General features: G+C 41.1%; 1 protein-coding gene across 3 annotated transcripts; it reads left to right on the plus strand.

The window, feature by feature from the left end:
• The first annotated feature begins 105 nt into the window (after positions 1-105).
• mpp3a (MAGUK p55 scaffold protein 3a) lies at positions 106-25,011 on the plus strand. 3 transcript variants are annotated; one of them, XM_004552392.3, is made up of 20 exons: positions 106-1,727; positions 11,134-11,196; positions 11,314-11,432; positions 12,681-12,758; positions 13,118-13,198; positions 13,424-13,561; positions 13,699-13,780; positions 14,743-14,828; positions 15,011-15,085; positions 16,592-16,788; positions 17,527-17,591; positions 18,421-18,441; positions 19,318-19,359; positions 21,958-22,023; positions 22,677-22,832; positions 22,952-23,032; positions 23,117-23,210; positions 23,294-23,402; positions 23,637-23,765; positions 24,104-25,011. In XM_004552392.3, exons 2-20 carry the CDS (start codon positions 11,160-11,162, stop codon positions 24,281-24,283), a joined length of 1,836 nt encoding a protein of 611 aa, XP_004552449.1. In that variant the 5' UTR covers positions 106-1,727; positions 11,134-11,159; the 3' UTR covers positions 24,284-25,011. The 3 variants fall into 3 exon arrangements, with proteins under 3 accessions (XP_004552449.1, XP_004552451.1, XP_004552452.1); XM_004552394.3 differs by lacking the exon at positions 21,958-22,023 and having other exon boundaries at positions 107-1,727; XM_004552395.3 differs by lacking the exons at positions 19,318-19,359; positions 21,958-22,023 and having other exon boundaries at positions 108-1,727.
• The last annotated feature ends 320 nt before the right edge of the window (positions 25,012-25,331 follow it).

Consider the following 25,331-nt stretch of genomic DNA (forward strand, 5'->3'; position numbering starts at 1 on the left):
CCTGGTCCTCGGAGAAGCAAGTTAACAGATGCTTCTTAATCAATTTGCCCAAAGAATCACAATGACCTTTCAGAATCCCTCCGTCCAGATCACCTGCTCTCACTGAACAGCCCTGGCTGCAAAAGGTCAGAACTCAAAGCTCTTTAATAAGTTTATTTCACAGATACTCACTGGGATAATAATTTATTTGTTAATAATACCAAAAAAAACCAAACAAATAAAATAAAAAAGATCATATAGGAGAAAGAACATGCACATAACATATTTAATGTTTAAGATAACATATATTTTGGTCATTATCCCAGTGAATGTTTGCTTTAATATCATTAAAAGCTCAGTTAGTGGCAATATTTATAAGACATCAGAAAGAAAAAAGACATTTTGGTATTTCCCATTTATCATTGTACGTTTGATTTGACTGCATCGTGTACGCACATCCCTGAGAACAGATGGAGGTCACCAGTTCACTGTGATTGAATTAAATCACTTGTTGGCATGTTCATGCCATATTTGTACATGCAGTTCACTTCTTTGTGTACTGAGAGCTGTAAAGGGCCGCCCCCCCAAAAAAAAAAAAAAACCCCAGAAGAGATCCACAAACACGGACTGGGAACGCCCCCAATTATCATAAGAAAGAAAGTCTGTGTGTGTGTGTGTGTGTGTGTGTGTGTGTGTGTGTGTGTGTGTGTGTGTCCACTCGGAACAGCATGCATGCAGACAAAGCGAGCAGCCGCTCCCTAACTGGATGTGGGCTCAGCTTCATCCTGCCTGGCTCTGAGAGGAGGGGGAGGGGAACTCCCTGTTAGTGGCAGCCAATCAGATCCAGTAAGTAACCACAACATGTGACAGTGAAATTGAGTCAAAATAAAAGGAGAAAATATTATATTGAATAAAACAATATGTGGATTGTTTGGCAGCATTGTGTTTGTGCCATTTTGTTCTACTGCTATTACTTTCTTGACAAATGAGTCACACAGCTAAAAATATAGATATTTTTAAAATCTATCTTGAGATGTTAAATCAACAAGGCTATAACCAACCCTAGTTGAAAGACTTTGAAAGTGTGTAATCAGACTGCTCTATCTGCCTGTAGATACAATTTTGGCTGCTGTAGTTTTGGCTCTGCTTTTGGTCTCCACCAAATTGTTCCCTTTTACCTGTTGTTAGTTATAATGTGTTAAAACACAAGATGAAAAACAATAGAATTTGGTGATATTTCTCAATACGTAACCTTGAAGATATTGCACAGTATTTCACCCATTGCTAATTAAGTACAGCTTTAATGGCATTTTCAACAGAATATTTTCATTCATTATCACATACTTGTGTTTTTTATCTATTTTCTTTTCTTAAATAATGCAACTCATATTACAAAGGCTGGTCTATTCTAACAACCCCCTGAAAAAAGAAGATTAGATAGCAGACTCAGGGGCATTGAGTATGAAAAATGTAAAATCTTAACCCCACTCTGGCATTCTTTACTGATGTTGTTAGCAGAAAGAGCATCAGAAATGTAAAGGGAGGAGGATGGGGAGGGGAGGGCTGAGAGAGGGCACGAGGCAGAGAGGGAGAGGCGCTCACTCAGTGGTAGCAGGTTTGTGAGACCAGCAGCCAGAAGAGCAGGAAGAAAGAAGGAGGAGGGAGAGGATTCAGAGCGAGACAAACAGTGTGGCTGCAGTCAGGAGACACAAACGGAGAGAGAGGAGGAGATACGGAGAGAAGCGAAGGTAAGAAGGCAGCTTCTGTCCACATTGATCTGTTTAACACCTTTCTGTTTTTCAGAGTGAACGTAGGGTATCAGCTGGAAGAAAGGATGCTCTGCTACCCTGTGCGAGCTCTCCTTTTCTTCCTCTGTCTGCCAGCTGACGGCACGCTGTATGTCGGGAGAGCAGAGCGCTGTAGCACTGCAGGGTGATGCAGAGAGATGGAGGAGAGAGGAAGAGGAGGGGTGTGGGGGAGGGAGGGATGGGCAGCATTATGCTCTACAGACATGAGGAAGTAAGAATAGAGAGATCAGGTGGAAGAGAAGTGGAAACAGGAAGAGATAGCAGACATCTGCCTCCGTTTTGCTGTGTAGAATTCAGGAAGTGGGTGTAGGGGGATTTAGGAGGGGGGAGCCTTTTGTGTGACAGTGTGCAGGAGCAGGAGTGTGTCAGCTGTCAACATCAGTAGTTTCCCTCCATGTTGGAGATGATATAAGTTTCTGTCTGGCCACACCCTCTGCTTGCTCCTGTGAGATGAGATTAGATGATGGGAGGTTTTTGTGGTTGCGCAGAAGTGATGGTGTGAGCCTGGGAAGTGTGTGTGTGTGTGTGTGTGTGTGTGTGTGTGTGTGTGTGTGTGTGTGTGTGTGTGTGTGTGTGTGTGTGTGTGTGTGTGTGTGTGTGTGTGTGTGAAAAACATTTTGGATGTTGGCCAAAGATGCTTAGTATTGCCTCCCATTACTGTCAGTTCAGTGGATTAGCCGTATGTGAGCGGTGTTCATTCAGCGACAAGCCAAGCCGCTCAATCATGTGCTCACCGAGATGTTGCTCTCAGCTCTATGTGTGTGTAGAGACCAGCACGGATTCTCCAGTGTGTGTGTCTGTGTGTGACTGCCTGTGTCTTTATGTGTGGAATACTGTAGTGGAGCACACACAGCTGCAGCTGTATACAGATCGAGCCTTTAACCCCCGGCATGATTCCTCTTTACAAGTTCCTCACATCCATTTTTTAGTGACATGATACAGAAATAATATACTGTAAAAGCACACTGGACAGACAGAGACCGAATGCTCCTGAAGCAGGGCTGACCCTTGCCATCTGGCAAACTGAAACAGTCTCTGAAAGGCAGCACACTTAGAACAGCTCGACCAAGCATTTGTTGCTTTAGTATCTATACCGAGGCATATTACAGCAAAGTAGACAATGCATTTTCATTAAGCACTGCTATGTTCAAGAGGCGGTTTCTAATGATTCCTACACACAGGCTTCACAGTAAGCACTGCAGCTGGCCTATTTTGTGTTGTAACATCTTTGGATATACACAGAGAGCAAGGGCATAGTCTCTGTGCACAAAAACAATAACAAGCAGCACCACGATGACTGAATGGAAATATACTGTGACAGGAATCAACAGTCTGAATGATTCCAGATAATACTGTATGAAATATATAATATTTATGATGGCAAATCAGTTCTTTGTTATTGAAAATAATTGAAAATAATTACCAAAGAGAGTTTTAGCCCTGTTTGTTGGCCTTTAATGGAAATATAATTCTGTCAGTTGCATAATGAGCAGCTTATTTCATATGTGAACAGACTCGTGTGTACCTATAAAACACCTTACCTACAAAGAACCTGGAACCTTTGAGAACAAGCAGGATATAAATTTTACATCCATACCTTCCAACTTCTGCTGGAAATCTTTTATCATACATGTCATGAAAATGCACTTTTTTTTCCTGAAAAAGCCATTATTTAAATGTCTAAAAGAAATCATGTTTTTGGAAACTGTAAATTTAGGAGGTAATAGCAATAAATTAAATAATAATTAAATAATTAAAAGAATTAAATTAATTGTTTGCGTCCTTGGAGCAGTGAAAAGTCATCTTGTTTCCATGTAAAATTAGATTTATTATTTTAAATTGAATATATTTAAAGTAAGACTGATTTGAAACAATTTTCTTACATTTTATATTGAAAAATCTTACAAAACCCTGGATCCTTTAAAGGAAAGAGGAAAGCTCTCCCTCTGTTTGTTGCAGGAGAGCAGTGGCTGCTCTGTAGCTCTCTTAGGGCTAAGATTTTGCTGGATGAGGCGTCACAGAGACTCGAAGCGACCTGATAAAACTCTTGGCAGTGCGCTGAGTACTTTGAGGGCCAGTGACTCTCATGGTGAACCGCCTGATATCATGCCACCCCCGGGGCTCGTGACTGAATGCAGAGGAATAAAAGGCTTGTGGACCAGCTGTGTGGTTCTAACAAAGATAAAAGATGAATCAGGACAGAAGAGTGGAGGAAAAGTGAGAGCAGGATGTGGTGGGAGGAAGATAGAGGATGTCTGAGTATGTTGGTTGTGTGCTCACGCGGGGTGTAACCTGTTTGTTTTCTGTTAATGTGAGTATCACTTTGGATAGAAATCACTGAAATTGCTGTTTAGAATATTTTTGATTTTTAAATGTTTTATTTAAGGCAGGATTATGTTATTAAAGCAGTAATAGGAATGTTTGCATTTTAGCAAAGTCCAGAAGAATACTATATGACGAAAGCTGTTATCTGGTCAGCTGACTTTTGAGCTGTGGCTTCACCACTCCATCGTGTTTATGTGATCTGCAGTTAAGCTCTTAACTAGATTTCAAGAGACATCAAACGTCATTTTTGCTGGAACAAAGTGCAAAAAACGTAATGTCTGAGTCTATTTCTGGATCAGTGACGTTGGGCGATTTGGTGATTGTAGTCCTGCTGATGTTTTGAGCTACAACAACATGAACTCAACTGTGCAGGATTTCAGAATTCAGGGTGTGACAGAAGAGGCTGATATAAATATGCATGTTGACGGTGGATCTTCTGGCGCATTTCATACCAGGCCTCAAGATATCAAAATGAGAAGAAATTTCAGACTAAAATACATCATTTCAATGCACAAGACATCACTGCAGTCTGAGGTTTTGCCCTTAAATCCACATTAAATGTTCACAATGTTGTTTAAAATCTCCACCAAGTTTACACATGTAGCAGGTTTGTTCACTCAGCATCTTCCGGTCTCCTAGGAGTGCTCGCTTAATGGGCTGGGTTTGAGTTGTGTTGTGAATGATACAAACTTTGACCAGAATGCTGAATGTGCAGCATAAACAGTATCTTTGGATTTGCTTTGATTAAAAATGCTTTCTTTTTTAATCAAAGCATTTTTAAAAATGCTTTTTAACCCCCGTGACCTTGAATTTGATAAGTGGAACTTTAAACTTTGTGAATTTGATGCACTGTTCGGCTGTAAACGTCTTGACAACACTGACCTTTGAGGTAGCAAAGAGTTAAAAGCAAACAGGTGTTATAAACTAATGCGTAGCATAGTATATGTAGTATGTGTACTAGCTTTTAGCTTTCTGGATTAATCCTAAGCTACTAATACTGTAAGACAGCAAATGATGATTAACTTTAACATACTGGTTCTTTATAGAACCTGGGTTCTATAAAACTATTGCATATAAATGATAGACATAGCCACCCATGTGTAATCCTCTAGCTTTGAGTTTGGTATTTTGACTGTCAACATATTTTTGGCAAACAAAACCTAAAAAAAAACTAAACTGCTTTAAAGACAGCTCAATACAGAACATAAAGAAAGGATCTCCATCTGTGTCTGTGTGCCTTTTAGTGCATATCCTTAAACATTAATACAATGTAAATGGAGCGTTATTGATAATCAATCAGCAGACGGTCGCTATGATGGGGTAGATTAACTACTGAAACCAAACCTGTGTTTTTACTGGAGAGCAAACATGTTTAATTCTTTTCAGTTTTTAAAGTGGGATATTTTAAAAATGCAACCCCTGAAGGAACTGAACAGCTATTTGTGGTTTTGGCTTGTGTACACAATTTTTCATCTCTGGAGGTTGCCACTTCAGCAGAGCTAGTATTTAAAAAACAGACTTTGATTAGCATAATTTTAGCAACAATCCATTTTCTAAACCAGTTAGGCAGCTGGGGGTTGTGTGGAGACTGGGGCCTATCCTAACTGCCACCAAGAGACTGACCAGGTCACCAGTCTACCACACAGGTCTAATGAGGTGACACAGACAGCCACAAGTAATCATATCCACACCTACAGTAAATTTAAATTCAACAATTAGGTAATATGCATGCACAGGAAGGCCTGACTTAATGAAGAAGTTAATGAAGAAAACTAGGAACCTTCTATTTACCATATAATTGCTGACATTAGTGCACATAGTAATAATGTATATTTTGATATCTTAGTGTAAATGTTTTAGCAGGAATACATATGCAGTGATTGTAACAAGAGCAGCAAAGGGAGATGCAATAAAGCACGAGCTTTTGATTGTTTGAAAGCTGCAGTTTCAATCGTCAGTTTAATTATTCAGAAACATATCACTTGGATGCAGTTTTTAGCAAATTAATCTTAAATTCATGAACACATTTTCTTTCGTGCCAAGTCGCTTTTGTTTTTGGATTTTGACATTGTGCGTGTTGGGGATAACAAATGATCTGAACAGATCCTTCTAATTACCAATAAAAGGCAAACATTCATGTAACATGCTGTAAGCTGCTGAAACAGCAAGTTCTAAACTGAGTCAAATATTTGGAAACAAACGTCAAGCTCCAGGATCCTGCACACATAGCAAGTTCTACATACCCGGGATATCTTTCCATTATTTGGAATCACTTACCGCTACACGGTAGATCAAGATACGCAGTCACACTAAGCTGGTCATCAACTTACTTTGCCAACCCAGGGCTTTCTGATCTTAGGTATGAAAGTAACACAGCTGCTTCAGATAAATCTACATGTGAGCGCAAAAACACTATATAGTAGCTAAGTGTTAAAAGAACTGTATAAACGCATGGTTATGCTTTAAAAGTTTTGGTCAGTAAAACAGAAAAAGAACTATTATGTTAATAAAAATTCGGCCTGTTTGATGGCAGGAAGAAAAGCTGGCAAAAATCCTAATTTTGTGAGTAAACAAACTTATCAACATTCCAATTATTATGACAAGGAAAACTCAAGTACGCCATTAAATTCATTCTTAAATTTGCATAAGACAGTTTTGTTTTGTTTTCCTTCCAGCTGGAGCCCAGGTCGTGTTTAACTGAGAGCGAGTAAGAACTAACAATTAATAAATAACACAATTCAAATATAGGCTTAGTTAATGTTCAATTGATATAATAGCTAATAATTAATAATAATCCAGTAACTATCCATGCACAAAGGTCTGAAAGATCTGACACTATTTTCTGAAGTAAGGGGTGATGTCATACTTGGTGATAGCTAATCTCTAGCAATAATAATAGTAATTATAATATAAGTTATCATGGCAGTGTAACCTGGTAAGAGCCCTGAAATTTTCTGGATAAAACAAAATCCTGGTTTGTGGTACAGGCCTCAGATCAAGTATCAATCTTTGTATGCTAATGAACCCAACAATAGTCATCCCATATCAGTTTAGTTACATGTTTTGTTTTACAGTGTTTTTAAGGTCACTGTGAAGTTGTTCACCACCTTTTCCAAGTCAATTTAAACAAAAAACAAGCCCCTCTAAAACCCACTGTGTTCCACCATCAGCACTAATAGATGAGCTTGCAGGTGAACGCTGAGTATTTAGCAGCTGCAGAATTAGATATTTCCCAAAGCAGAAACCCCAAATCATCAAAAGAAAAAAAATGCAGTCAGTTTAAAGGAGATTTGTGGATTTTTGGATCTGTATTTTTTAGTTTTTTTTATTTTTATTATCAGACACTGGAAGTAAAAGTGAAGTAAAATCTCCAGTATGTCTGCGCGTTCAGTTTTGCCTGAGTCAGGCTGCAGAGTAGGAACTTAATTATTGATCCCACTTGCGGGAACTTTTCACTAAAGTAGCTTGGCTGCCTCCATGAGATGTTTGCTACATGGTGTCATGGCCATTATTGCTGTTCTGACTTCTGAAGTGGTCCAAATCACACACAAAAGAAACAAAAAAATCAAAAGGAGACAGTGATAAAAGCTAAAAATGATAAAGACATCTAATCAAATGTGCAGGACTGACCCTGTAATTCTCTACAAGCATCAATACTTAAGCACAGTCTAACCATATATTTAATATAAATGAACTGCTTGCTCATTACAAAGGAGGATATTAAATTTTCATCAAGTAGAAGATAGTTGTGAGGAGATGAGAGGAAACCTTTAAAGCATTCTTTGATGTAAAAATGTATCAGTGAAAACAGTGACCACTAAAGCCAGTCTATCATTCCTAGAAACACAGAACTGGCATTTTGTTTTCTTCCTGTGAGTTAAGAAGTAAAATCTAGCTGACATAGTTAATAACAAAAGGTTGTCTCTTGTGTTGACAGTACAGAAAACAGTGCAGCCCCCTCCCTCTCTGCCTCCCCCACCTCCTGTAATATCATCTCTGTTCATTATTCATGAGCTCGCTGCTGTCTCTGCTGAAGTTAATCAAATTCTGATTGTGAACCATCAAAGGCCTTGAATAGATTTAAAAAATGCTTTAGGAGGAGTGAGACAGAAAGAAGAAGCAAAAGAGGCAAAGATGATCACACTTGCAGAGATTCAAGATCTCTCTGTACATAACAACATAATTCCAATTTCTAGATGCATGGCCCAGGTGCACATGTCAAAATACAGACGGAAACAGAAGATCCGTGTTCAGGTGTGATTTATTTAACTGTAAGAACAGCGCAGATGAAGAGAAACTGAGCCAGCTGCAGCTTGTTGATGTTGCTCTGTCCTAATTCAAGAAGTCTTCACTTGCGTGCTGCATATCAGTGATGATATATTTAGGTTACAGACCCTAAGAATACACTGCTGCTCTGTTAGCACACAGGAATGAATGCTGTTCTATGTCACTGCAGACTCACCTAATGACCACGGGTTGGCCACTGTAGTAATCCACCGCTTTGAATTGAATGCTCATCGCAACGTGCTAACATCCTCACTATGGTCACTGTTGGTGTGACTACCTGGTTTTATATTAGCATATATCCTATAGCATTAGCATTTACATTTTCTAATAGTGCTAAAGACAATTTTAAGTCTTTTTGTTGCAGTTTTGCCACAGTTTGAAGGGTTTAATTGTATTGCTAAGATATTACACTGTAAAATCGAATTAGGTGTGAGTATTGCAATAAATAAATAAACACGCAAGCTTGTTGTATTAGAAAAACTAAAGTACAGTTTACTTTAGATATTTAAGTTACGGTAGTACTTAGAATAACTTTATTATTTTGAGTGACGATACAAAATGAAGTAGTAAAGCTAACACAATAATTTTAAGTTCAGGGAACCTAAAGGAAAGCTTTGGAGTAACTCAGCTTTTGAGTACATGACACAAATTCAAGCCAGTTTAATCACTAGCCCTATATGACAAGCTTGTTAACTTTCCACTGAAAGAATTCTAGTACTCTTTCTATCAATATAAACATTAAATAAAAAATAATGTAAATCTAAAAATACATTTAGAACACTCACCAGGCTCAGTCGATGGCACTAGAACTTTTATTGCCACAAGTACTTCAGCCAAGATTCAAAACTGGATCGATCTAGTGAAGAATAAATAATTATATTTCCATTATTACTGCAGCAAAAACAAAGATATATATATTTAACCAGGAAGACTAATCTGTCTCTGAACACTGAACAAGATCCAGCTCTCTAAAAAACGTTATATCTCACCTCTGCTCTAAGCTCCTTATCCCCTTGTATTTCTAATCTTAGACTTGCTATTCATCACCTGTCCTCTAGTGACTACTGCTGAGGCCCAGTCACTCCACCGCCCAGCCTCCACCTTATGTCAGTTGACCCAAACTGGACTGGATGGATCCTCAGCCTGGATTTTGAAAATCCACCTGCTAATTTTAGCTTACTGCTTTCACCCCACTGGCTACTGTTAAACCTGCCTCTGGAAATCCACTGCTTCACACCTGTTTCTTCAATGTGACTGAGATTATACAGTAAAAAAAAAAAACAGCTAACATGCTGTGCTAACAGTACAGAAGCCAACGTTACTTCTTGGATTTATTTTCACTGACTGGATTTGTGGGTTGTGTATGTTTAGAAAAACACATTGCTTAGGTGTTACTACTTTTAAAGTATGATCATCTTTGATAGGTAGACAGACAGATTGATATATGGATTGATATTAGGGCCTCATACTGTGAGATATAGGCCTACTGTGTAAAGTGTTATTTATGCAAACAGTGAGAAAAAAAACAAAGGAAATATGAAAATTAAACTCTATCTTCTAATTTGCCATTTCCTGACATGACTAAAAGAAGTCCCAGAGTTCATAAATGTCCAACATAACTATGAGAAACAACTGAAAATACTAATACTCTTTGTTAATGTTTTAGCCACAGACTGCGGTTTTGGCTTTGCTGCAGTTTTCTGTTGTTCTGTCATCAGATTACAGTGTGACATGAGTGACTCTGTGGGGTTTTTTTGTTTTGTTTTGTTCATATTGATCCAGGTTTCCAAGTGAGGAAATATGGAGAATATTGAATCAAGTGACAAAGTTATTGATTGGCTGGGACTGCAATAATGCAGCAGTCTGTGCTGGGCTTACACTAAATAGATCTTTGAGTCACTCACAGGTCTGAATACTGAAGAGTGCTGCCTTCGTTTGTTACTTTAACTTTTCATTTAGCCCTGAGAATCCCAACTAAAGTTGTTGCGCTCATCTGTCTCATTTATGATGGTAAATTCCTCAAGACAAACTGGGATAAGCACTGCTTGTTTTGTTTTTAATTAAAATAAGCCTCAGTTGTTCTGAATTATATTAAAAGACTTGTGACAATAGATGGCTTTTGGTTTTTATATCACTGAAATTATTCCTTCAAGCAAGGAAGGGTGGCTCTTTTTTATGCAGCAAGGAGGACAGATTTACAACAGCATAGTGTACTGTAAATATGTGATAGGCATCCCTTCGAGTCCTCGTATCAGCAGCTTCTTCCTTAGAGGTTTGACACACTGCTTGTTTCACACAGGTTTGTGCCAGAGTATCCCACTCTGCTCGTTTCACACATACCAACACAAGCTCAGACAGCCTAACGAGAGTCGGTGTGATTAATAGTACCAGCAGTGACTGTTTATCTTAGTAGTACTGCCCTATAATGCGAGCAGACGTGCAGATCCACACCTACACAGTCACAGATGAGGTAACTACACTGCAAAATGGAAATTGCAACCCCGATTTATTGCTTAAAGTAGAAAAGAGGATGAAGTACAGCTATAATTACCAAACATGGGTTTCTAGGTACGTCAATCCTACATGCTCACACACAAACACACCCTTGCATTAATTTTTTTAGGAAGAAAGAAATTCTTTTTTTTTAATCACTCAATTAAACTTCTCAGAAAGCAACCGCCAGAGTCCAAGTGGAAGTGTGAGGAAATACTACTTATATTTTCTCCCCTCCCAGGTTTCCCCTCCTCACCTCACTGACCCATGAAAGAAGCCATGCCGGTTCTCACAGCAGGAGCGGGTAAGAAAAGCGAGCGCAGATGCTCAACACATACTGTCCATACTGCTCAAGGCTAGCTGTGCCCCATCTGTTCATGCTAATATACATGATGGATTTTCTAATTCATGTCCTGTGCAGGGCTACATGAAACGTTGGCCCTGCTGACCTCTCAGCTGCGGCCAGATGCCAACCACAAAGAGGACATGGTGTTCCTCAAAGATGTCTTCAGTGAGAGGAGTTTGGGATACCTGATGAAGGTGAGGAATTATGATTCTTGTGAGGATGGTTCAAGCTTTACAAATGATAACTTGTAATATAATTATTTGGATAACTAATTTCTAAATTGAAACATCTATTATTTGTTTATGCAGTAAAGGTTTATTTTCTTTTTTTTGGATTACTACCTGACTTCATGGAACAGGAAATTGGTATCTAGTTTCTTTGTGAAACGGTGCAACTACAGTAGCATCATGCCAAAATGCTCCCAATGTCTTTATAGTCTGTCTATAGGTCTACAGATGGCATAATTTTATAAAAACAAAACAAAACTCAAAACAAATCCTAAAATTTGATCATTTTGATGTGCACGATAATAAAAGTGCAGAATTTGGAAATAAAACCAGATCACACAGCTTTCATCGGAGGTCTGCTCTTCATGGAAGTATGCTCCTGACATAAAATAAGCATCTGAAGACATTTGATCTCAATTATATGAGCATTCAGTCTGAATCAAAAGCATATACCAGTTATTTTTTTATTTGGCTTACTTTCGATGTGGTAGGTCATTCTACTTGTAACATATTACAGCGATGGGTAGAATAGTCAGGATTATGTACACTGACCATAGACTGTAGATAAAAGATGGACATAGTTTCCCATAATGCAGTGCATCAAACTGGCTTTTAGCCATTCTTTCTACTGACATACAGAGGGTGACTGTTTTGGTTGTATAAAAGTACTTGGTAAAAGGATCCAACTCACTTGATCTATGATCTCCATAAAGGCTAAAGCAAGGTACACTTTAGGGCAGGGTTGGTGGAACTCCAGGCCTCAAGGGCCAGTGTCCTGCAGGTTTTAGATCTGACCCTGGGTCATCACACCTGAATAAAATGACTAATTCATTACCAGGCCTCTGGAGAACTTCAAGACATGTAATTTAGCTATTTAAATCAGCTGTTGGATCAAGGACATGTCTAAAACCTGTAGGACTTTGGCCCTTGAGGCCTGGAGTTCCCCCACCCCTGCTTTAGGGCATGGATACCTTGGACAAGTTGGTTCAGAACTTGAACCAATCATGGTGGCTGTGTTCATTTGTTGTTGTTTTTTATATCTAGTTGATTTGAGCCCAGCGGATTTATGCTTATGTTTTGTGGCTGTTGGAAAAGAATGGCATGAAGCTGATACATGTTATGGAATATCATATTACTGTACTTCACCTTTTGGCCTAACTATGCAGCACTTTATTAAAATTCTTCCTTCTATACACTGATTGTGTTTTTTCCTAGATTCACGAGAAGCTGAGACAGTATGAGAGACAGAGCCCAACACCTGTCCTCCACAGTGCTTCCTCTCTGGCAGAGGATGTAAGTTCCTCACACAAACACACGCACGCACGCACACACACATACTGTAAATTACTTTTCCACTTGGGCACAGCATTCAGTCACCATGAGTTAGCTCCGACAGAGAAGCAATGTGGGTATGAAAAGTGAATTTTAATGTTCTCAAAGTGCTGAATCATCCCAGTGCTCCTCTAATGAAACTCCATATCCTGCTGCCCTGTTGCTCTCACCAGTTATCAGAAGAGCAAACTGCTGACCCTAGGTGCTTTCCACTTATCTTTCCCACTCTGCATCTCTGAATCTGTCTTCTGTTGTTCTACAATAAACTGTGTGTGTTACTAGTATACACATCCAGAGTTCATGTGTATTGGGATTGGCAGGTGGCAGAGGAGCTACAGAGTGGTTCGATGAGCACAGAGGAGAAGGAGCTGCTGAATTTGCTACTTTCCCCTCATCTTAAGGTAAACACATTTTCAATTAGTGGAGATTTTGTGGCAGTGACACACAAACTCTGATTTCATTCACCTCCTGTTGTGCTGGGTTGTTTCACTTGCACTCATATCAAACTGAAAATTCATTTCTGATGCAGTTCACAAGCTCGGGCAGATGTCAGACTGCTTTGTGTGCTTCCCGACAGCTGAACGTCAGCACTGTAATCTCAGCATGTATGTTTTCTGTCCCATCAGGCTGTTCTGTCAGTGCATGACACTGTAGCTCAGAAGAACTTTGACCCTGTTCTGCCACCGCTGCCGGACGACTTTGAGGACGATCTGGAAGAGGAATCTGTAAAGATTGTCAGGCTGGTAAAGAACAAAGAACCTCTGGTGAGTTGTGACGTAAAGTCGAGAGTGGGAATGAAACTAGAGAGCCTTCAAGAGAAGCAGATGAAACAGGAAAGGATTATGGGACGGAGACCTTTGGCCTCTTCTGCTAATGGAGTTGTTACTTCTTTGTACTCTAGGGAGCCACCATCAGGCGTGACGAAGCCACTGGAGCAGTGATAGTGGCTCGGATAATGAGGGGAGGTGCAGCTGATCGAAGTGGTAAAATGCTGTTCATTTTCTAAAAGCTTGTATATCTTATAACTACTATAACAATATCTGTGGTACCAGCCTATGAGCAAGAGGATGTTATATGATTATCAGGGGAGAAACTAAGAGCATTTTTTAAAGGTTCTCTATTTTTATTTTCAAATAAAGATCTATCACGTTATAAATTTAATCAACAATCAATTCACAAGAAGAAGAATTACTTTTATAAATGATGTCAGTATCTGTCTTTATAAAACCAACAATTGAGTAAAAGTGTACTCTTTGCTGCGTTTCTGTTGTTTTTAATAGTCAGAAAAGGGGAAACTGTCATGAAGAAAAACAGGCCCAGCATGAAACCAAACTGCTGTTGCAGTAATGTAGCGTAGCCTTGACCCAGCATGATGCCTCAAGAGCCTCCTGATTTTTACAGTGGTGTGGCTTCAGTTTTCTTCTTGCAACCAGCGAGAAGGAGATAAATAATTTCATTAAAATAAGCCAAGAAAACTTGATGTTCTAATGAACCCTCTGGTAGAAAGATTGCATCAGGACAAAACATTCAGCACAGTTGTTGGAAAAGCAAAAACCTCTTCATTAGTAAGTCATCGTGTACAACGTGCAGTGGTTACACCAGGAAAATATAAACTACAGAATGAAAGTAAGCAGTGAGTAATCTTTTTTTCTTGCTGTCAAGTGATGAAAAAATGCTCATCAGTATAATATCGTGGGCTCTGTGCTTCTATCCTGAGGGAGAAATATATCGACCCCCCTTCTCTCGTGCTCTTTGGTCGCATTGTTGTGGCTGCAGATAAACAGATCGCAGCCGAGGACAGAAGCTGCTCGTATCTGAGGATCTAACAACAGCGCTGATCTTAAGATACAAATGCTAAACCCCACAGACCCGGGAAGCACACTGAAGTCTCTTTGAACATCATTGATGTTTCTGCCAGCTCATCCAGCATGTACGCTCTTCACAGGTTTGGTGCATGTAGGAGATGAGCTGAGGGAGGTGAACGGGGTCTCTGTGATCCACAAGAGGCCTGATGAGATCAGTCAGTTGTTGGTAAGATGGACAGAAGGACATGTGAATGTTGGAATAACTCCACTAAAAAAACAAATGTCTTTTATCCATTAAAAATAAAGTTCACTGCAAGTTGACAGTTAAGCGTATTATATTTCAGTGTTTGTCTTTAATGTAAGGATGCAGTCATAATCTTCCCATGCTCTTGTTTATTTGTGATCCAGTCCCAGTCCCAGGGCTCCATCACTCTAAAGATAATCCCCGCTATTAAAGAGGAGGACCGGCTGAAGGAGAGCAAGGTGAGATAAAGTATGATGGATGGATGGGTTTCCTCTGATCTGCACTCAGTATTCAGAGTGTGCAAGGGAGAGAAAAAACAGGTGTACCTCAGACTGCCCACAACAAAAGGCCACCCTGGAATGTGCAGTTTTGTCTCACAGCAAAATGCCACAGATGCCACAAGCAATGAGGGAGCGTGCAATTGGCATGCTGACAGCAGGAATGTCAACCAGATCTGTCGCCCGTGCATTGAATGTTCATTTCTCAACCATAAGCCGTCTCCACAGGCGTTTCAGAGAATATGGCAGCACATCCAACCGGCCTCACAACCGCAGACCTCGTGTAACCACACCAGCCCAGGACCTCCACATCCAGCAGGTTCACCTCCAAGATCGTCTGAGACCAGCCACCCAGACAGCTGCTGGAACAATTGGTTTGCACAACCAAACAATTTCTGCACAAACTGTCAGAAACCGTCTCAGGGACGCTCAACTGCATGCCCGTCGTCCTCATCGGGGTCTTGACCTGACTCCAGCTCGTCGCCGTAACAGACTTGTGTGGGCAAATGCTCACATTCGATGGCGTCTGGCACGTTGGAGAGGTGTGCGCTTCACGGATGAATCATGGTTCACATTGTTCAGGGCAGATGGCAGCTGAGAATGTCCCAGTTCTTGCATGGCCAGCATACTCACCGGACATGTCACCCATTGAGCATGTTCGGGATGTGCTTGACCGGCGTATACGACAGCGTGTACCAGTTCCCACGAATATCCAACAACCTCGCACAGCCATTGAAGTGGAGTGGACCAACATTCCACAGGCCACAATTGACAATCTGATAGACTCCATGCGACGATGTGTTGCACTGCATGAGGCAAATGGTGGTCACACCAGATACTGACCGGTTCTGGGTCCCCAGACCCCCAATAGCGCAAAGAACTGCACATTCCAGGGTGGCCTTTTGTTGTGGGCAGTCTGAGGTACACCTGTGCACTACTCATGATGTCAGATCAGCATCCTGATGTGGCACACCTGTGAGGTGGGATGGATTATCTCAATATAGCAGATGTGCCCACTACCACACATTTGGACTGATTTGTGACCACTGTTTGGGAGGGATGGTTATATTGTGTATCTGGAATGAATTTTAGGTCTCTACGTCCATCCCATGGGGAATGGGAGCAGTAACAAAGGTGTTGCGTTTATATTTTTGTTCAGTGTACATAATATTCAGTCTTTGTGTGAACTGCTGAAAGTCCAAATCCAAGGAGATTTCAAATGTGGTTTTTGGCATTTAAGCAACGACAGTGTCTGTTTACACTGAATAAAACATGAAAGATGGTAACCCTGTGGTAACCCCATTTAATTTCAGCAAATAATATTTATATTATATTTAAATTTTTAAATATAATTGTGGTACAATCACCTTCTCACTTTGCCCTGTGTTTTACATCCAGGACACTCTGCTCAGATAACTCTAAACCCTAAAATATGGTGTTTCCACCACCTTGTGCATTTGACTCCAGGTGTATATGAGAGCCTTGTTTGACTACATCCCCTTGGAAGACAAGGCCACACCCTGCCAGGAGGCGGGACTTCCCTTTAAACGAGGAGACATCATTCAGGTTGTGACGCAGGATGACCCCACTTGGTGGCAGGCCAAGCGTGTGGGAGACAGCAACCTGCGTGCTGGACTCATCCCATCCAAACAGTTTCAGGAGAGGTGAGAACGCTTAGAAGAAGGTCTTGTCTTCACAATTAAAATGAGCCTGATGTCACAGAAGCTGAACGGTTCACCCATACACCAACGGATATTTATTTTACCCAGACAATAATCTTTTAAATCCACATTCATGTGTTCCACTTTAAAGGGTCAACTGTGATTAGATAGAGCATCAGATCATTGTGGAATAAATTTAGTTGAAACTCTGACTTGAATAGGCATGCGCTGAAACTCTAAGTGTCAAAATTGCTGTTAAAATGATCTCAGCTGATCTCCAGCCAAACACCGCAGCATCTGGTGGATTAATAACCATAGCTTAAACACTGAGAGAGATATGGTTCAGAACTACCTAAAATTGTTTTTTTTTTCATGTTTGGGACAAACCGATTAGGGTAAAACTGGATTACATTGATTGTCACTGAACAAAAGTGGCATGAGCTCAGGTCTGCTCATCAGGGATGGATTACTGAATAGGCCCAGATGTCTTTTTGTAGTGATTGTTGCCATTTCTTGCTGGATAGGCTGGATAGTCCAATCACAAAGTAAGCACAAAAAATGTGCAAACTGCTGTCTTATTTGTCTCTGCCCTCATAATAAAGCCATCCATCCATGTGTTGTATATTCCTCTGCCTTTTCAGATTCACGTCTTTTAGTCCTGACAGTCCCCCCTTACTTTTTGCTTACTCTCTTTCTGCCTTTATCGTCTCTGGTTCTTTGTTCCACTGCACACTTCCCCAGGCGACTGGCCTACAGGATGAAAATGGGCACACTCCCGAATCCAAAATCCCCTAAAAAGTCTCTCTGTAAGTTTCTGCTTCCTAGGATTTCAGTGCATCTTTTTATAGTAACAATTTATGACTGACACTATCTCTCACTATCAGCTCTCCATTCTCTACTGTGATTATATTGTTTCACTGGCTTTCATTTTTCTAACCTTTTTTTGGTTATTAATTAGAACTCTCACAGCCATTAGTATCAACTGTACATTCCCTAAATGCTGCAGTGTAGACAGGTTTTGAAAAAAAGATTAGAGTTGGAGGGGAAGAAAGACACTGGGAGGGATCACACATATGAATTAATCTCTTTCATGTTCAGTCCATCTGGCCAGTAAGCAGGCTGCAAATTCAGCTTAACTCAGACTCTGTAACAACAGTCGTCCGGTGGGAAACAAAGCCCTGTTAATATGCTGCGCTTCTCACTTTTCCAGTTGATACTATAGTGGATTCATGTAAACAGCCAGGTGAGTGGATGATGTGAGCGGTGGCTCTTCGTGGCACATAAGCTGCAGGCGATCCGATTAGGCGGGAGCTGCGTGGAGACAACAAGAGCTTAGCAATATGGCAACTAGCCCTGCTATGCTGCACAGCAGCAAACCTGCGAGGTCTCTTCTGTCTCAGCCTCCATCCACACTCCCCCAGCTCTCTTTATTAATTCCACCCAATCCCAGCAGGGGCTTTAACATGCGGGTCCCCCTCCTCGTCTCAGAGTGACGTCAGTTTAAGGCCAATCTCCTAAATTTAGACTAGCTTTCCTCTGTAACAAATTTCCAACGTTCCTAGAGATTATCAGCACAAAATAATTTTTACTTTAACCGTGCTTAACATGTTACTCTGCCCTTCACTGCTGCATCAGATGATCCAGGATGTGATAAAGGTTGGTATATGTGCAGCCACAAACACAGCAAAACAACCAAACACAAACTACAGAGTAATATTGCCGTTTGTGTGCATATTCGTGTGTGTGTGTGTGTATGTGTGTGTGTAAAGCTTGCATGTGTGCTACTGGGGTGTGCATTTGGGATTTCTACAGCTTCCAGCTTAATTCCTTCCCTCCTACCATTAGTTACCAGACCAGAATAGAGATTCTTTGTGTGGCTAGTTTGAGTGTGTACGTGTGTGTGTGTGTGTGTTTCTTTTGTATCAGGTAAGGTGCAGGCAGAACAGCATCCCTGGAGACTTTCGTCTAGCAGAGATTGTTGAATAGAACAATACCTCCACCCCTCTCTTGCATCAACCTCACCTCTTATTATCTGTCTTTTGTTTTTCCATATTTGTCTTTACATGAACGTTTCCTGTTCCCCTTTAGTCTATTAAAGAAGCGTAGAAAGCACACATTTTGCTTAGGAATTACAGATGGGTTTGTATAGGCAGTTTGTACACAAGCTGCACATCTTTGGGGACACAGAGCTTGTTTGCGTGTGTGTACACAGAGATCTGTCTAATAGCTGACTCACATACAGATGTAGAGCCATCTCTCTTCTCTCCCTTCTACTTAAATCTCTTTATCAAGCCTTTGTTTAGTGGCTGTTGCCTCTAACAGCACATCTTCATCATCTCTTGGCTGCCCTTCCACTCTCTCCTCCTGCTGTCTGCCTGCCTGCCTGTTGCCCGTTGGGCCCTGCTTCCCCTCTACAGCTACCATGGCCCGCCCACCCCTTTCTTAAACTCTTCCACAACCCTTATTCCTCAACTCTTCCAGGTCTCTTACCCTATGCTTACCCCCCTCTTTTCCCTGCTTGCCTCCCTACAGAGGACTGTGACTGTGAGGGCTATTTCAATGGACAGTACATAGGTGAGAGTGTGCACATCTTTCTCCACCTCCTTCTCCCTATCTGCTCTGTGCCTGCTGCAGCCTGGCTGTGTGCTGGTTCCCTGGGTGCTTTGGGCTGGGGGCCAAAATAACTGCTTGGAAGGTTGTCTCTTCGGGGGCCAGGGTTGAGGGATAAGAGCAAGGGTGAAGGTTTTGAAGGTTCAAAAAAGATGGTTTTCACAGCAGTCCAAGAAATTAGATGAGGGTCAGTGATTCATTTCTGATAGCTGAAGAGACGGTAGATATGCATGTGAGTGAAACACTTAACTGCTACAGTGTAAAGTGAGGAAGGGCAAAGGAAAGTGTAGGGAGTACCGTCTCACACTCACAGCAGGTGTTAGTAACAGAGTTGCCTCTTTGAAGACTCCACTGAATAATTAGTTAGGAGAGAGTTTAGGGATGCATCACTGTGTCAGCTCCTGTGGTGCAGACTGTACAGTTCTACATTATGCAAAACAAGTTATTATTTTGTTAGAAATTTCCTGAAGGAAAAAAGAGAAAACAGCTCGCTACTTGGTGCTGTTTAAAGCACAACTTTCAATTTCAAGCTACTGTGCTTCCACAGCATCTCTTTCAATGTCATGGAAGGACAATTTGAAAAATCCACATTCAGGTGGGGGATTTTTTTGCACATTGTTAATTGGACGTTTATCCATACAATCACTGGTCACTTTGTTAGTGCTATTGCTGGGTTGGACCCCTTTGGCCTTAATTCTTCAGCGGAATAAAAATGAACAAGGAGCTGCAAACATACCAGCAATATTGGTTCATATTAACATGATGGCATCACATCATTGTTGTTCCAGATTTGTTGGCTGCATCTCCATGATGTGAGTCTCTCATTCCATCACATCTAAAAAAGTGCTCTAATGCCTCTGGAACTGGGAACAGTGGAGGCCAGGTCAAGAATCCAGTTTTAGATTATTTCAGCTTTTTGGCATGATATGTTTTGCTGCTGGAAGCAGCCAGAAGATGTGTACACTGTGCGGATAGACGGAGGATATGGTGTTTAAATGATGCTCATTTGGTACTAAATTAGATTTGGGATCCCCTACACCCTTACATTACCAACATCCTCCTTATTTAAGGCCGGATGGCTCCATGGTTTCATGTTTATGCCAAATTCTGACCTTAGCATCCTAATGTCAGATGCCAGTTTTACTAAGCCCATGTCACTTCCAGCTTCACCTTCCTGGTCTTAGCTAACAGAAGTGGCACCCAGTGTGGTCTTCTGCTGCTGCAGTCCATCTACTTCAAGGCTAAAAGTGCTGTGCATTCAGATATGCTCTTCTGCATACCTTTGGTTATAACGAGTGGTTATTTGAGCTAATGTTGCTTTTCTATTAGCACAAACCAGTCTGACAATTCTTCTTTAACGTCTTGCATCAACGAGACATTTTGTCCCAGACAACTGCAGCTCACTGGATATTTTCTCTCTGTAAACTCAGGAGATGTTTGTGTGAGAAAATCCCAATAGATCAGCTCTTTCTGGTATACTCAGACCACCTTTAATCCCCGTTCTGGTGCTCGGTTTGAACTTCAGCAGGTCGTCTTGAGCACGTCAACATGCCAAAATGTTTTGACCAATTAGATATTTGGTTTAACGACCAGTTGAAGTAGAGTACCTAACAAAGTGGCCGGTGAGTGTTTTTTGCAAATGTAACACTGACATAACATGAAAAAAAAGTAGTGCAAAAAATAATTGTGTAACTTTTATTTTTTTACTATATCTTTACCTCAGTAGGACTTAAATTCAACAAATGTGCTGGTTTTGTTCTTGCCTTTATTATTACTTTTATCATTATTATTATTATTATTATTCACTAAATACTGAAACTGTTAGAGAAAGATTTTTTTACTTGATATAAGTATAAATGAACTCCTAGCATACTGAGCTGGCTAATGTGTAGCATATAGTTCAATAATACAAATCTATAAAATAATCTAATAGCTAACGACAAAGTAGTTTATAAAATGTTGCTTACTGTATTTAAATGGACAACTAGGCCAAAGGTATGTTGCAATAAGCAATCTTTACTAACGTTACGCTTTGGAAGAGGGCAAAAAAGGAGTCCCCAATTTTCTTCCTGTGCTCTTTAGCCTTCCGCTGACCTTCACTCCCTCACCCTTCTTTAACCCAGCCTGACCCCTCATCTGCTCCCCCATCCTGTGAGCTGCTGTAATAAGTGTGACAACAAGGAGCGATCTAAACACAGCCCTTTCTCACTGTAACACAAAATACTTCAGTAAACAGTATTTGTGCTTCCCGTTAACCTGCTTGGAGCTGTTAAACCCTTCCCATTCTCATCCCTCCCCCCACCGCCTTCACCTTGCAGTGTTTGGATCCCCTTAAACCTGCCCCTCCCTCCTGCCCTGCATCTAACTAACTGTCCCTGCTGCTCTGGTTGGTGCACTGCTTACCCCTACCCTCAGAATCAACCCCTTCCCCCATCCTCTCCCCACCCACGAGGGCCCTGCTGCGTTGGACGCATTGCACACTCAACCAGGCACGTTTGTTGCTTGTTCACCCTGTGTGGAGGTGTGAGGCTGGGTTGTGTGATGCTCTAACGCCAGTTATAGTCTCTCCTAAGTGTAAAGCAGTGGCGCCCTCCTGTGGCCAGGTGTTTTCCTGGGAATTTTATTCAGGTACAGTGCCCGGCTCATTCCTGCAGGTACACATCACTGACAGGGGAGGATACAGACAGTCCTGATCATGGGAGATCCAGTCTTTTCCTTTTAACGTGGCGTCTCCCAGGGCCAGGTTGTCCTGTCTGTCCTGCCTCAGCACTGTAGCCTTGTTGAAAGCAGCATGCTTTTTCTTAATACATAAAAGCAAAATGGTATTTACATTGGGTCACTAAAATCAGTTTTTAAATGCGAAAATTATCAAAATATGTAATATAACAGACTTTCACCTAATATATTTACTGTCAGCTGCATGTGATCCAATTTTTAGTTTAAGCATGACATCCAATTGGCTTCTACTTACAGTATATCTCACACTATCAAATATTATAATTGATATATTAAATATATTTGATATATAATATATATATATAATATTATATATCAAATATTTAACTATTTGCACTTTCAATAGGATAGATCTATATTCATCCATGTGCACTCTATACATAGGTTTTTAATGCATGATCTGTGGGTTGGTCTTTAATTTATCCAAAAGGTGTTTGTCCACAACTTTATCAAACTGCTGTGCACTAGTAAATGTTGTCGTACATCTGACCAAAGACCTCTTGTTTTCTGTTTCTTCTTCCTTCCCATCTGTGACCTCACTGTAGCTGGTTTGCGGAGGAGTTTCCGCCTGAGTCGTAAAGACAGGCAGGGATCATCAGGAGAGGGTTCTGATCCTGGAGAACCAGAGTTCCTGACCTATGAGGAGGTGACCCGCTATCAGCAGAGGCCAAATGAAAGGCCCCGCTTGGTGGTTCTGATTGGTAAGACTGAAAAGCACAAAAGGACTCCTTTGATGATTGCGACATCTAGTGGACTACAACTTGTGTTACAACATGCTGTCCTTTTGTTCACATGTATATTCACCATCTGTTTCCGAAAGGTTCTCTTGGAGCAAGAATTAATGAACTCAAACAGAGGGTGATTGCTGAAAACCCACATCGTTATGCAGTAGCTGTACCGCGTGAGTCACTCCACATTTTACACTTGCCTAAATGAATCGCCAAAACTCTAGAAATATCACTAAAGTACTCCTGTGTTCCCACAGATACAACCAGACCCAAGAAGCCGCATGAGAAGGATGGTGTAGAGTACCACTTTGTCACCAAACAGCAGTTTGATGCAGATGTTTTGAACAACAAGTATGTTTCCGTTGAATCCATGTTGAGTCGTGCAAGTTTGGTTTATTGTGTCTTTAAGAAAAGGTTTAATTCTTGCTGCACAGGTTCATAGAGCACGGTGAATACAAGGAGAACCAATACGGCACCAGTATCGAGGCTATCCGCTCTGTGCAGGCCAAGAATAAGATGTGTATAGTAGATGTGCAGCCTGAGGTAAGGGTCACATTACAGAGAACATCCTGTTTAATGTTCATCCAAAGAATCCACTGTCATAACATGTCACAATGAGTTACTTAGTCTGCAGGCAGCAGCACTTTACTGAGTACCTGAGTGGGCAGGGGCAGGCAGTCATGTCAGGCCTGCTCACCAAGCTGTTGACTTTGCTTCTTCCCAGCTCCTTCCTGACCTCTGTTTTCTCTGCTTGATGTAAACCTTCCACTACTCCAGGCTCTAAAGAGGCTACGGACATCGGAGTTCAAGCCTTATGTGATATTCGTCAAGCCTCGTGTTCCTGAGAGCAGACGTCGTCGCAGTGCAGCCACCTCCCCAGGAGGGGGCGAGCATGGCCGCATTACAGTGAGCCATGTTTCTCTAAGCAGTAACAGACGTCCTGTTAAAAGTTTCTTTTTAAATGTAGTTGGGCCTGTCATGCATTCTTTTGCTTAATAGATCAAAAGTATTGCACAATTCTTATCAACTCACAAGCTTTGTAAATACGCAGCAATCTCATTATACAAATGTACTATAGAATATCACTCCTGGAGCATTAAGCCAGTGCAAAACTGATGTGACACAAAAGATAGAAAATGGTCACTAACATCAATATATATTAGCGTATTTTTTCAAAGGACACTATCAATCCACAACATCCACTGTAAAGAAAAGAAAATTCTTTAATTGCCTTTCTTCAACAGGATGAAGACCTTCAGGAGATGCGTCAGTCTGCCATTCAGATTGATCAGCAGTATGGACACCTAGTGGACCGTGTCCTGATCAAGGAGGACTCGGCCAGTGCTTGTGCAGAACTGCGAGGTATTTTGGAGAGGCTGGAGAGAGAGTCCTTCTGGGTGCCTCTCAGCTGGGTGCGGACCTAAGCTTACCAACGCACTCCACAAATCGTTCCAGAAGAACTTCACAGTCTGTTCACCAAACCCTGCACTGGTCCTCTCCCAGAGAGCTGATATTCTTCTCTTCTCTAAAGGCCTGCTGGCCAGCCTTGGAGTCTGCTGAACTTCCTCTACATAGTCCTCTGAATGCTACAGGGCTGGTCAGTCAGCCAAAAATCAAGGCACCAAAGGGAGAGAATGATGTCAGAGGAATACCTCAGTTTTAAAGCAGGTTGGTTATTTAGCCCAAAAGTCACAGTCTTACTTCCTCAAACAATCACTACTTTGTCTTGTCATATTTATTCAGGTTTTGATTTCAATTTATTTAGTTCAAAGACAAGGATGGAAATTGTAGTTTTAAATGTTTGGTACTGCTCTCTTTTTTTAAACAGTCCCATATTTTTTCAACAGGTTCTCCAAAAGATTTCCACAGTTTAGACTGGCCAAAACAAACAAAAAAAACCCCCCAGCTTAATAATAAATAAAAAAAATGTATTTGTTAAGCTTGGAAAGAGTTTATAAAGTTAGGAAAAGCAAGGTTTTCATTCATGCAGAAATAAACCTTCAGGAAAATTGGATGTTAAGCAGAAAATATAGATTTACAACCTTCCAAACAGTTATTTTGGCCCCCTCAGCCTAAAGGTTTACCCTCTTACATTGAGTTATTTTTATAGCCCCTTCTACATTCACTTTTCCTTCATCTTAAGTTGGATAAATGAAGTTTGCTGCCCACAAGGCTTCCACAGATAGAAAACAGAGGAAGCCCCGGCAGATAATTAGGTGGATCACAGCTCTACTGTATATGACCTCTTAAGAGCTGGCTGTCTTAAAAAATAATAATGGTAAATGGTAAATGGCCTGTATTTGTATTGCGCCTTACTAGTCCCTAAGGACCCCAAAGCGCTTTACACATTCAGTCATCCACCCATTCACACACACATTCACACACTGGTGATGGCAAGCTACATTGTAGCCACAGCCACCCTGGGGCGCACTGACGGAGGTGAGGCTGCCGAACACTGGTGCCAGTGTTCGG

Source organism: Maylandia zebra, linkage group LG4 (genome assembly GCF_041146795.1).
Source record: "Maylandia zebra isolate NMK-2024a linkage group LG4, Mzebra_GT3a, whole genome shotgun sequence".
In the NCBI taxonomy this organism is placed as follows: domain Eukaryota; kingdom Metazoa; phylum Chordata; class Actinopteri; order Cichliformes; family Cichlidae; genus Maylandia; species Maylandia zebra.

Coding starts and splice junctions, on each gene's coding strand:
- mpp3a (XM_004552392.3), top strand. CDS start 11,160: ATGAAAGAAGCCATGCCGGTTCTCACAGCAGGAGCGG. Junction 11,197..11,313: donor GGTTCTCACAGCAGGAGCGG/GTAAGAAAAGCG, acceptor TGTCCTGTGCAG/GGCTACATGAAACGTTGGCC. Junction 18,442..19,317: donor TGATCCAGGATGTGATAAAG/GTTGGTATATGT, acceptor GCCTCCCTACAG/AGGACTGTGACTGTGAGGGC.